Source organism: Kryptolebias marmoratus, linkage group LG7 (assembly GCF_001649575.2).
Source record: "Kryptolebias marmoratus isolate JLee-2015 linkage group LG7, ASM164957v2, whole genome shotgun sequence".
NCBI lineage: Eukaryota > Metazoa > Chordata > Actinopteri > Cyprinodontiformes > Rivulidae > Kryptolebias > Kryptolebias marmoratus.
The window spans coordinates 22,869,465-22,882,900 of record NC_051436.1 but is presented as its reverse complement, the minus strand read 5'-3'; the positions used below and the strand labels follow the sequence as shown (position 1 = coordinate 22,882,900).

The 13,436-nt window shown below is 38.2% G+C and overlaps 1 protein-coding gene across 4 annotated transcripts in view; it reads right to left on the bottom strand.

Annotated features, from left to right (window-relative positions):
- The window catches only part of nhsl2 (NHS-like 2), a 290,189-nt gene that overhangs the window by 20,040 nt on the left and 256,713 nt on the right, over positions 1-13,436 (bottom strand). For all 4 annotated transcript variants that reach the window (XM_037976540.1, XM_017432723.3, XM_037976542.1 and 1 more), the window contains exon 5: positions 2,761-2,943. In XM_037976540.1, the coding sequence (XP_037832468.1) occupies positions 2,761-2,943 (183 nt within the window). The remainder of the gene's footprint in view (positions 1-2,760; positions 2,944-13,436) is intronic.

The following is a 13,436-nucleotide window of genomic DNA, read 5'->3' as shown; positions in this document are numbered from 1 at the left end:
ATATAATACCTGATCTTGGGTATGGCCCGTCAGAACATCTCTGTGGGTCATTCTCAACCAGCCTGAATGAGTCCCTCACTTCCTGTGGTGAAGGCCATTCAGATGGATCTTCTGAGTAAGGCCCAACCCTCTCCTCTGCACCTCTCTGTTCCTCTCCCTCATCATCATCATCTTTACCTCTCTTGTCCACTTTCTCCTCTGTGGTGTTGGTCTTGTCATCTGCCTGCACTATTTTTCCAAAACTGACACAGTGGTGGTCAGCAGAAATTCAAACCCTCCTGGGCATCTAGGTTTTTGTGGCCTCACTAGCTGAATTATTCCTACCTGATATCATCTCTGCTCTCCTCTACAGCAGCTGATCACTGACCTCATGTCTGTCTCCTTCATTCCTTACTTGTGTTTTTCTCCTATAAGTCATATATTCAAGCAAGTATTATTAATTAGCTTTGAATAAATGACACACCTTGCTAATGCACATTTTTAATTTTAACAATATTTAAATTGAAATCCTTTGGTATTAAGTGGCTGTTTCTACACTTCCAGCTAACATTAGTCCAACCTGTCTCCTTCCTGTCTGTCCTGATTCTTTGTCTCCATCCTCTCCGCTGTTATATTGTAAATACTGATCAGTAAGTTGTAACTTGTTATTTATTAGTAGCTTTAGCCAACCTGAACATTTCCAGGCCTCCTCTTGGTGCTCAGACAGAACTTCCTGCTGTCTTTCAACAACTTTGAAAAGCTTTCTTTCATACCTACATCTTTATCTTTCTGCCTCTTCAGTTTCCTGCCTCTCCATCTTTATCTCTCTGTCATCAGATGACAACACGACTCACACGAAAACAATCGCGCTCCCGCGTGTGCTTGAGGAGGCGCGCAAGAGCGCCACTGTGGACACAGAGTGGAGCAGGTCTCCTCTCTGCTGGGAGATTGACAGCTGTCATTGCTTGGGGAAGTGGGCGGGGCTTACGGTACGCTGCAGAATGAGTGCTTTCTCACATTTAGCCGCCAAAGTCAGTAGATTTGTCGCTTTAAAAAAATGATAGCGGGATCTGAAAACTCGCTAAATATAGCGTTAAAGTGACAAAAAGGCTGTGTGCGTGTGTGTTTTTTCTTGTGTGAGAAATACAAAGTGTGGCGTTTGAGCATATGCACTTCACGAAATGCGTGTGTCACACGGTCAATGCGTGAGACTTGAGAGTCCTGTTTATGTTTGTTCAATATTGATCAACCAGGACCAGATAATCCAATCAGACCCATCAGCCATGGAGACTTACGTACTGTTTCGAGGAACAAACAGCTGTTAAACGAGTCCTCTATTTGTGGTTCTAGCGCTGCCATAGTATCCACTACATTACCTGAACTGCCGCATAAACCCACTTCCGGGTCACCTAAACCCGACCAAATAAATATTAAAATCAAATTCTGTCCTCCTGCCCATTTTTCAATTTCGTGTTTTTGAACTTAGCCTAAAAGTGAAATATGAAAAACCAGGCGTTTTTTTTTTTTTTTTTGCGTTTTTGGTGTTATAATAAAAAACAAAAAACTAAATAACCAGTCAGTTTTTAATTATTTGATTTTTGATTGTCAGTTGAAAATGGAAAGAACGAATGATACATGGATTATGGAAGTGTGAAGTTTTGAATAATATTGAAATGTTTGAATCTTAAAACCAGTTAAATATGTAAAAAAGAAAAAGTTAAAACAAACAAAAGATCCTTGCAATTCACCAAATCCTTCACTCAAGTCAATTTAAATGATAAACTGATTATTAGTATATATACAAAGTATAACACATTATTACTGCTAAAGAATGCATTGACTACTATAAAAAAGTAATATATTAAACTAGATGCACTCAGAGAACTCAAACCTCCAAGGCCTCTCTAAATCCCTCTTGTCTCCCATGAATAACATCTCAAAATAAGATTTGGAAACAATAGGAGTCAGCACCACAAAACAAATAGGAGAAAGGTAAATTATTTTTCACTTCTAGCAGAAAAACAGTTTAAATCAGTTAATTTGAACTGAGACATGTACATTGTTGAAAATGTTTAGCTTTGTCTCATCTTTTTCCAGTAAGTTTTTTTTGTCCCAAGCCTTTAAAAAACTTAAAATCCTGCTAACAAATGGCTCTGTTGAAGTGAAAAAAAAATCAAGCAAAAACAATCTAGACTGATTTTCTTTTATTAAAAGAAAAACAAAAAAAAATGTGCAAATAAAGCACAGAAAACAAAAATAATAATAAGATAATGTTCCTCATTGATTTTTTTTCTAAATTTAGAATTTTGCAGAAAATGAACAGATTAGCACTTCTCACCTTTATGGGAACTGACTTAAACATCTAAAAACTGTAGCTAAAAGGCATAATACAGTACTGAGTAGTACAGTAATACAGTGGCTTCTACATTTTTTTTAATCTTTGAGTTGTATTAAAATAGACTAAGAGAAATATTTAAAAACTTGAAATATTTTAGTGTTATTAAAAAAAAGCATAATCAAACCTTTAAACAAGTTTTACAGAACAAACTGTTCTTGTAGCCTAAAAAATTCAAGCCTGTATATAAATGTAGCTGATAGTTAATAAAAAGAAAAAAGTTATTGTGACGATTACAACTTCTTGCTTTTTTTTGACTGAAAGTCCTGAAGAGAATATGGGTGCACCAGCAAGATCTAAGCCACAAAAACACATAAAGAATGCTCAGAATAAAAGATTAAACAAAAACAGAAGCTGTAAGAGCTCCCTCTTAGTCTGACACCAACCTGTTGGTAGAGTTGTGTCAAGCTCGGAGTGCGTTTTCCGAAGTCTGAGGTTTTGATGTGGAATGTCTGCAACGATCTCCAGGGAGTGTGGCTGCTGGGGCAACAACTCCCCAGGAGAAGGGGATGGGGATGGGGAGTGTTGAAGAAGGTTAACTCCAAAGAATTTTACCCCTCCCCCTTCACCTGTAGGAAACAGACAGAACCAGTGGTCAGTATGAGAAAGAGTGTTTTCCTTCTTTCCCAATGTATAGTAACAAGACATTCAATCTTTTTATGCTGCTGATATAGCTACGTAGCATAAGTTTATAATTATAACACACGCAGAAGTGAATAAAAACTAAAATATTGGAGTCATTCTTAAAAGTCTTTCAGCACACACCTTTAACCCTCCTGTAGCCTTCAAAAAAGAGAGAGAGAGAAAGTGAGATAGAGAAGCCCTTGTAACTTGGCCACGGGAGGGTTAAAGTTTGTTATGACAAACTTCTTTTATTAAGTGTGCCAGAGGATATTCATTGAACCACTCTTATTCATTTTTGACCAAAACCCCCCACAAAAAATAGACTTTTGGTAGCAGTTCATCATATAGCATAGACATATTTTGAAAAAAAATTCAAAAATGTCACATACAAACAATAGTGGAATTTGGTCAAAACAAGTGAGAATACCAAGTGCTCTTTTGTAGGTCTTTAGCTCAGGTGTACTTCCCATTGGAAACATTTCAAGTTTAAACAGCTCACAGAAAGACGAGCTTTACGAGACTGTACAGACATTTTGATTTCTTTACTGTTTTTAGCACAGTCATAAGTTAACCTGTATAACTTATTTTTTTACAATTTTACCACAAAATGTTAAATTTTGAGTATGATACATTAACTTTTAAGCTGTCAAAACTTTCTAAAGCTTTGCTAACTATTATTTTTTCTAATATGTTTACAATTTTATAGTTTATATATTAAAGTGTAGGTACACTGCCTGGCCAAAAAAGGTCTGGACTCTGTGGTGGCCAATCCATGTGTGAAAATGATGTCTCTCACTCCCTGAACAACTCTTTCACAATTAAAGCCCCATGAATCCTGGCATTGTCATCCTGGAATATGCTCGTGCCATCAGGGAAGAAAAAGTCAATTGCTGGAATAACCTGGTCCTTCAGTATATTCAGGGAGTCAGCTGACCTCATTCTTTGAGCACATCCTGTTGCTGAACCTAGACCTGAGCAACTGCAGCAACCCCAGATCATAGCACTGCCCCCACTGCCTCTCTTCTTACCCTGATGCATCCATCACTCTGGAACAGGGTAAATCTGGACTCATCGGACCACATGACCTTCTTCCATTGCTCCAGAGTCCAATCTTTATGCTCCCTAGCAAATTAAAGCCTATTTTTCAGTTAGCCTCACTGATTAGTGGTTTTCTTAAGGCTACACAGCTGTTCAGTCTCAATCACTTGAGTTCCTTTTGCATTATGCGTGTGGAAATGCTCTTACTACCACTATTAAATGTAGCCCGGAGTTCTACTGTTGTTCTTCTTTGATTTGATTTCACCAAACGTTTAAGTGATCTCAGATCATGATCATTCACGATTTTTTTCCGGCCACATTTCTTACTCAAAGACAATGGGTCCCCACTATCCTTCCAGTTTTTAATAACGCGTTGAACAGTTCTTAATCCAATTTTAGTAGTTTTTGCAATCTCCTTAGAGATTGTTGCCAGTTGAAACATAAAAAGAGGCTCGTACCTATTTGCTTAGTTAAATCCAGGTGGCAACTTTTTCTTTGGCCAGGCAGTGTATTTTATCTTATTTAACCCAGTGTCTCTCACTGCCATGACTTGTGATAATCTTTCCAATCCCTTTTAAAGAGCATTGTACACATTGAAACTCTCACTGACTTCCACTGTATTTGAGTTCAGAATCTTTTTGTAAACTGGAATTCAAAGGTCTTTTTAACTTGTCACATCTAGATAAAACATTATAGACACATACAAATTGATGTGTGAGTGACTTTTACCTTCATCAGTTCAGTTTTATAATATAACCTAAATTTTTCACAGAGTGATTTTTTGCCTGATGCTTACTTTCCTAGCCTCATTTCTGTCTGTCTATTTATTCTATTATGGTGAACCTAATGAGCCACTTTAACATATCTTTTGATCTTGGTCTTCTTTTTACACCTGTTATACAGTTTATACATCAAAATGTCAACATTTTGTCATCTTAGATTATTACACAAGTTAGTCACAAATTACTGTTGGCCTTTAAAGAAGAATGCTGATGTTTGTTGGAATTTCAGGCTGGAGCTGCAGTGGCTCCCTTAAAATATTCTTCAGAAATTTTCTTGATTCAATAAAGTAAATCATGCAATTCAGATTCTCATGTTGAGATATCCTTATTGTCGAGCTAATCTGTTCTGGCACATGTAGGCAGCCATCTTCTCTATATGGTATGCCTGATATGCCACAACAGGACAAAAAAAATTCTAGTGCTTTTACTCAAATGAGCACATTTACTTACTCAGTTTAAAGTGCATATTTATAAACATACAGACAGTGAAAACAAATGTGCATAAATAATATGACTGAGTTTTTTGATGGATGCTCATATTTGGTCATGACTGCTAAAACCTAGTTACAATATCCACTGTTGTTGAAAGTGCATCTCCACACAACATCTTTATTAAATCAGATGGTTTCTCTGATATAACCCTTCAACATGTATTTTATCTCAAATATCTGCAGTTTTGAACTGCTTTAGCCTTTTACTTTCTTACTCTCCTCTGCAGTTTTACATTTTTATTGCAAAGTGTCTAGAAGCAGCCCAAGACATATCAAGTACAAACAAACAAGCCTGGTGAGTGTATTTATACCACAGAAATATATGCTGAAAGTCCTCAAGGATGAACTATTAGTCAATGCAATAACGAAGTTTGTGTCTTAACTGAAATAATGTTAATATTCACAAAATATTCTCAGTAATTTACAAGTTCTTCAGTAAACCCAATTAGTTTACTTAATAAAGAATATCAACAGTCCAGCCTAGTCGTGATAAATGCTTGGACCAGTTTTTCATCATCATTTTCAGTTCAATTCAATTCAAAAATACTTTATTAAGCCCAAAGGAAAAATAAATGTTGTAACTCTTAATCCTGGTTTTGTTAAAGAGTTGTTATAGAAGCTGACGGCTGTGGGCAGGAAGGATCTCTTGTAGCAGTCTGTCTTGCAGCGGATCTGAAGAAGCATCCGACTGATGACAGTCTATTCTTGTATATTTATAGTGTTAAATGTGGGGGTGTCATGATTCATGCTCATGCCTTGTCTGGTCCTGCCCACATTTGTCAATCTCTCATTAACAGTCACTTCTTCCACCTGTGCCGGCTCCTATTTATGCCTTGGCGTCACTCCTGCGCAGTGCGAGATTGTCTGCCGCTCCTGCTACAGCTTTCAAGCCCGTTACCAAGTTCCACGAGTTTTTCCTGTTGCCAAACCTTGCCTGTGTTTTTGACCTTGTCTCTCGTCCTCTGCCTTGGATCTAGTTTTACGACCTGCCGTTGCCGAACCTAGCCTGACCCGGACCACCGCCCCTCGCCTGTCGATTTGGACCAAGACACTAGTGCCAGCCCGTTGCCGAACCAAGCCTGACCCCAACCTCCGCCTCTCGTCAGCCCAGTGAGTCCAACTCAAGCGCCTACCTGTTGCTGGGCCACAGCCTCCCTTCGTCCGCCATCTTTCCTCCTGGCGATCGGCTGCTCCCAAATAAACTCCTTTAGTACTCCTTCTTCGTGTCCGTTTTCCCTTTTGGCTCCGATGGACTCTCGTCACCTGACAGGGGGTGAGTCTAAGCCCTCTCTCTGTGGATCCTGCGGACCAGCTGTATGTCTTTGAATGATGGTGACACTCTTGGCATGGATGGCGCACAGGTTGCCAGATAAGCCTCACTCGCCTCCTGCAGAGCCATGACAGCCCAGCTCTGAAAGCGCAGGTCAGTCTTGAAGTCCTGAGTGGTTTCCTGGACCAAGCGCTGGAAGGGCAGCTTCTGGATGAGCAGCTCTGTGGACTTCTAGTAGCGACGGATCTTCCTTAGAGCCACGGTACTGGGCCTGTAGCGGTGAAGCTTCTTCACTCGGCTGGTGGCTTCTTCACTCGGCTGGTGGCTGGGGCGCTTTTGTGGGTGGCTTAGGTTCCTGGGAGCTTTACCTCCAGTGGATTTACAAGGGGTCTGTTTGGTTCTGGCCATGCTGGGGTTCTTGAAGTTCCTATGTAAATATGTGAGCTGTAGCTGAGATATTATTTGAGCTTTTGAAATGTTGATCAGTTGCTCACGGTTTAAAAAAAAAAAAAACACCTTGTTGTTATGGTTACTCATCATAAAAAATGTCCAAAAGTAAAAAGGTTTTAGTAAAAATCCTTTTAGCTGCACAGCATCCGATACCAGAGGAAACTATCATCAAAAAAAGCGATTTAGAGTAATTAAAGTTTTCAAAGCAATATCTAAAAATGAATGTAACAGAGCTACTCCAACATACAGCCACCTTGAGCGGCGCAATTCTAGAACATTATCTTGACACAATATGCTTCTAATTTTAGTGATATTATGTAGGTGGAGGAAAGTGGTCCTGATAATATGTTTAATGTGGGGATTAAAAGACATATCCTGATCACAGAGGTTCTTTACATTGGAACTGGAGGCCAAATTAATGCTACCCAGAGGGGGTGAAAAGCTGCAAAGTTTATTCCAAAAAATCTTAGGTCCAAAAAACACTGAGTTTAAAAGCAAAATATTAAGAGTCATCCAGGATTTTGTCTTTGAGACATGTTTGTAACCTAAGTAACTGGTTGGATTTTGACAAGAACCAGTTTTCAGACCTGGAAAATCAGCCACAACACAAGAGCGGGCGGTTAGAACCGCTTTATTTGAAAACAGGCGAAAGGAAACTTTCGGCAACTGGGACCCAGGCGGCAACTGGATGGTAGTACAGTGGATAATGAGGCTGGATGACTGGAGGACGAAGTCTGTGAGGAGAACCAGGACGGAGGCAAGACTTAAAGCTCCTAACAGGTAGGAGAGCTGGGCAACACAATACTCGTGGTCAGACAGGCAAGGGTCGATGCGCGGTAGGCCAAGAGGGTGCGTCAGAAACAAGAGAGCAGGCAAAAGGTCCAGGTCCAGAGAACAGGTCGGTGTCCAGATATCCATAGTTCAACAAGGTTCTGGCAGGGGCAAGGCATAAACGGAGGTCCAAGAAACGAGAGCAGGGTCAAAGCACCAGGAGACAGTTAGGAAACGCTGGAGAACTACTTGCTTGTGAGCTTTCATAATCTGGCACTGGAGGAAAGCACGGGAGGAGAATAAATAGGGCGTAGACCAGGTGGGGGAGATAATAATCAGGGCTGAGACACAGGAGACCAGAAGGAGAGATGATTAGGGACATGACAAGGCAAAATAATGATCATTACAGGATTTATTAGGTGTCATGGATAAATATAACTGAGTATCATCAGCATAACAACAAAAATGTGTCCCATTCTGTCCAGTAACTTTAGCTAATGGACGCATGTATAAAGTAAAGCGTATTTGTCCAAGCACTGAACCCATGAACCCCAGTAACTCCATGACAAACTTTGATTCATTATTAACATTTCTAAAAACTGGAATCTATCAAATACATATGATTTAAACCCTTTTAGAGCTGTTCCTGTAATTCCAATATCATGTTCAAGCCTCTGTAGTAGAATATTGTGATCAACTGTATCAAATACAGCTCTAACAGAAGATCTAACAGAACAGGTATGAACACAAGTCCCTGTCTGAGGACATGAGGATATCATTAGTAACTTTCACCAGTGCTTTTGCTTTGCTATGATGAGCTCTAAACCATGACTGAAACTTCTCAAACAGAACATTTCTGTCCAGATGTTCACACAACAAATTTGCAACTATTTTCTCAAATATTTTTGAGATGAATGGGAGCTTAGATATAAGTCCATAATTGGCCAGAATTCCTAAATCAAGATTGGTTTTCTTAAGTAAAGGTTTAATTACAGCAACCTTAAAGCTCTGTGGTACATATCCATTAATTAGGGACAGATTAAGCAGATCCAAAATGGGAATATTATTTAGGGTAAACACCTCTTTGAACAGCCTGGTTGGAATGGGATCTAGCAACCATGTTGATGGTTTGAATGAAGCTATTATTTTTGACAATTCAGAAAGCTCAACAGGACAAAAACAATCCAAACACAAATCAGGTTCTAGTGACACTTCTAAAGCTGACTCATCTAACGTGGAATCAGTGTCATGATTTCTAGCATTTTTGAGTTTTATTTTATACTTTTGGTTTTGTTCTCATGTTCTGTCTGTCTCTGCCTCTTGGTTCTGTCCTCATGGTCTTTGTTTGTCATCATCCTCTCTTTGCCCTCAGTCTACTCCTGCTTTCTGCCACACCCATCTCCACCTGTCGTCAATCTTCATTACTCACCTGTGCCCACTTCACCTGATTATCCCGTGTTTAAAACCCGGTCAATTTCTTCACTACTCTGCTGATTCATTGCTCTTGTTTTCCTGTCCATGCATGTTCCTTGCCTTGCCTTGCCTTGCCTTGTCGCTCCATTAGTTTATGTTTTTGTATTTAGTTTGTTTGCTGCCACGTCAGCCTTTTTGTTCTCGTGTTGTTTTTGCTTTAATAAATTAGTACTTTTTAGAAGAGTCTGCACTCCGGGTTCGCCCTCTTTTCCACGCTTCACGACAATCAGAGGCAATAATAGGAAGGATGGTGTGAATTTTCCTTCTAATAGAATTTTTTTTTTTTTATAAAGAATCTCATGAAGTCATCACTACTTAGAATTATAGGGATATGTGGTTCAACAGAGATAGAACTCTTCATTAGTCGAGCTACAGCACTAAACAGAAACTTGGGGTTGTTCTTGTTCTCTTCTATTTAAAGATGAATAATATACAGTTCTAGCTTCACAGATGGCTTTCTTATTTGTTAGCAGGCTATCTCTCTAGGTTAAAAAAAACTTTAATGTTAGGAGAGCACCAATTTCTTTCCAACTTTCTATATGCCTGTTTTAAGTATGTAATTCTGAATTAAACCAAGAGCCAGCTTCCTCTTACTGATCACTTTCTTTTTAGATATTATAATAATATTATTGATAATATTATCAAGTGATGTTTGCATCTATATTGCTGCTTTCTGTTGCATTACTGGAAAAAATTCTTTAAATTTGGTTACAGGGTTCTCTGATAGACATCTGCTATAATAAAAGTTACTCTGAGTGGCTGTGTAGTCAGTAAATGTAAACTCGAAGGTAATTAAGAAATAGTCAGTCAAAATAGGATGGTAAGGATGTATTATTAAGTGCTTACTCTTTATATGTCAGAACACAATCAAGAGTATGATGAAGAGAATTAGTATTTTTTGTGAACATTTTGGAATATAGCAATTACATTAAACCATTAAAGGCCATGTTCAAGCTATTATTTTCAACATCTACATGAATATTTAATCCCCCTCTATTATGACATTATCAGTATTCAATAATAAGTTAGACAATATAGTAAGTCAAACAAAAATATGAGAAATTAGACAAAAACTGAGAATAAGGGCATGGAGGACAATGTAAAAGTGTTTTTTCTGATTTCCATTTTGGATTAGAAAGACTGAGGGTTAGACTCATAAGAATTATAACTAATATTTAGTTTAGCATTAATCAATAATCCTGACTGAAAAAATGGCAACTACTCCTTCTCCTCTAATCTTTAGTTAGGAACTTGAACTTGAAAATTTAGATAATTAGCAGGAGTGGATTAATTTATACTAACAAAATGCTCCTGTTGTAGACAGGTTTCTGTTAGACAAAATAAATTAATTTGATGATCGGTTACCAAATCAATAACTAACAGAGACGTAGAGGAGAGAGATCTTATGTTCAATAATCCTCATTTAATTATTTCTTTTTTGTTTTTTCTGGTAAAGTAACTGTTTATTTTTTTAAGATGTATGTGATTTATTTTCTAGAGCTGATTTTTATTTTATTTTATTTAGGTCCTGGGTGCGCTGACACTGTTTAAATGGGGTTTGGGTGAGTAACAGAGGAGAAGCAGCTGAGAGGTATGTAAAGGATCCAGCATACTCCATAAGAAGTCAAGAAGTCCGCTCAGAACAGTAGAACCAAAATGACTCCATTAAAGCCCCCTGGCTTTTCCACATAAACACCCTCACAACTTCTGACCAATCACACAATAGTTCAGGTCAGCCAGGGCCTTGTGTCACAAAGCGGTGGACAAAATTATCTATGTAGCCCATGTTGCTTTTAGGACACCACCTGGACAGCCAGCAGTTGAACGACGACATACGACTAAACATGTCATCACTGGTCAGGTTGGGGAGGGGACCAGAGAAAACCATGGAGTCCAACATAGGTGTTCCAAAATTATACAATGAAGCTACATTAAATATAGTGAACTCCAATTGGCGTAACCAGGTGTCATTACCGCTGACGTGAATAACAATCTTACTGTATTTAACATTAGCCTTAGTCAGCAGTTTCCTGTAGGATTCGATGTAGCCCGCTCTGGACCCTGAAATGCATTTGACTATGATCGCTGGAGTCCCTAGTGCTACATTTGGACTATGGAATAGCACTATGCTTATGCTGAACCTTCACCCAGCCAGCCTGGAGTAGCTAAACATCTGACATGCAAGGAGAGAACCAGAAGCCATGCTAAGCTAACGCTAGCTAGAGCTAGCAGATCCCAAATACACTGATAAAAACCAAAAAATGTTGAAAGACATGAGGTGTCTCAAACACAGTCCAATACCAGAAAACAACTGTATCGAGGGTGTTTGTGTACTAGAATGTAGAAACTGTGAAAAGGTTTTCTATATCCAGTAAATCAAAAGACTCCGCAAGCAAACAAATTAATCAAGCTGCCAGCAGACAAAACAGGAAGTGACACAATACGACTTATTGCGAATGTCAGCGCATCAGCCTCAGTCAACAGTGTAAAAAGACTAACTACTCCATTTAGATGGCATTTTAAAATGGAAAGGGTGATTTTTAACAGCTTTTCCGTAGTTTACTTTTATAAAGGTGTTTTACTGACTAAATTGGAAACATTAAAATGGCATAAAACTTGAGTCAGATATAAAGTAGTCATGCAAATATTCAACCATTTCCATAACTTTTCAGTGCAAGTTATTTATTTTACTAAAAATAAATTACACTGTTCTGTTATTGTCATTTTTTATTTGCAGTTTTAAATCATAATTTCACACAGCTTTCAGTTATTGTTTGTACAATTAAATGCTTGCTCTTTTTTATTTTGACATGTGGTTATTGTCAACGTTATCAACATCTACTGACGTTACTTTTTTTAACTGCTGTGGAGTGCAGGATGAGCCACTCTCCTGAACTGAACTGTCTTCTACAGGCTGCTGATGAATCATCATATATCAGGGTCCTGCCTCACAAATATTTTCATATGTACTGTTAATGTACTAGGAGTTAGCATCAACCAACCCACATGAACTATTACTGAATGCCTCAGATAATTAAAGCACTTGCCAAAGAAACTGCTTTACAGTTTCATTAGGAATCACAATCCAGTGACATTTTTGAACATATTTATTAAGTGCAAACAGCAACACCCACTACCAAAATAGGTCATTCACAGGAGAGACAAAAAGTCAATTTAAAACAGCATAAATGTGTTTAGAACTACACATAAACTTTCTTCTGTCAATTTTTTTTTTTTTTAACATTTGTTTTTATTTTAATGTCACAGTGACAAGCCTCATCCTTTATCCAGGCTTGGGATTGGCAAAAGTGACCCAAAAGAGAAACTGGAAAGCATTGTAGTGCAATGATCTATTTTAGACAGAGAAAGTTTTACATTTAAATTCTGCCATCAATTAGCTTTGCACAGTCTGGAGGGACACTTCAGGAAGACTGAACCACCTGTGACTGTCGTGGGACAGAGGAGGGGACCACTGCAGAACTTGCTGCTCATTGAAAAGAATAATGCTTGCTTACACATCGGTCTTGAAATGGTTCTAAAAACACTAGAAAATATTGCTAGTCACTTTTTTGAAAAATAGTCACTAGAGGGGTCAAAAAATTAAGTTATTATAGTGGCAAAGTCTGTAAGTGGGCACCACTGCTTGCTTTCAGGCACACCATACACTGGAAAGCACAATCTGCACTGCTCTGCTCTGATTGGCTAAAACTTTGGCTCTAGTTCGCTTTAATTGTGGAAAGCAGTGCCAGTTAAATTTCTGTATCATAATTAGATTAGATGGGTTTAATAGGATCACACCAACATCAATTTTTTTTTTTTTTTTTTAATTTGCTATTAATTTTTACAGTGGACGGAAATCTGTCTTGGCCACGCTCCAAATGATGGCAATCCGTCAAGGCGGCGGAGAATTTTATTCCCTGTATTACAACTGAAAAGGTTAAGTAGACCTGATTAACAATTTTTCTCTGTGTTCTCCCCTGAAATGAGTGCTGTTGAAATGAAAAAAAGAAAAACCCAAACAGAAAGAAAAGAAAGAAAACCTGTGTGTATTGTCAGGTAGTAATGTTGCTACTCATCTCATGTTTTTATCAGCTTACTTGAAAATTAAAACTAATATGCATGTATGAATATATATATATATATATATATATATATATATATAT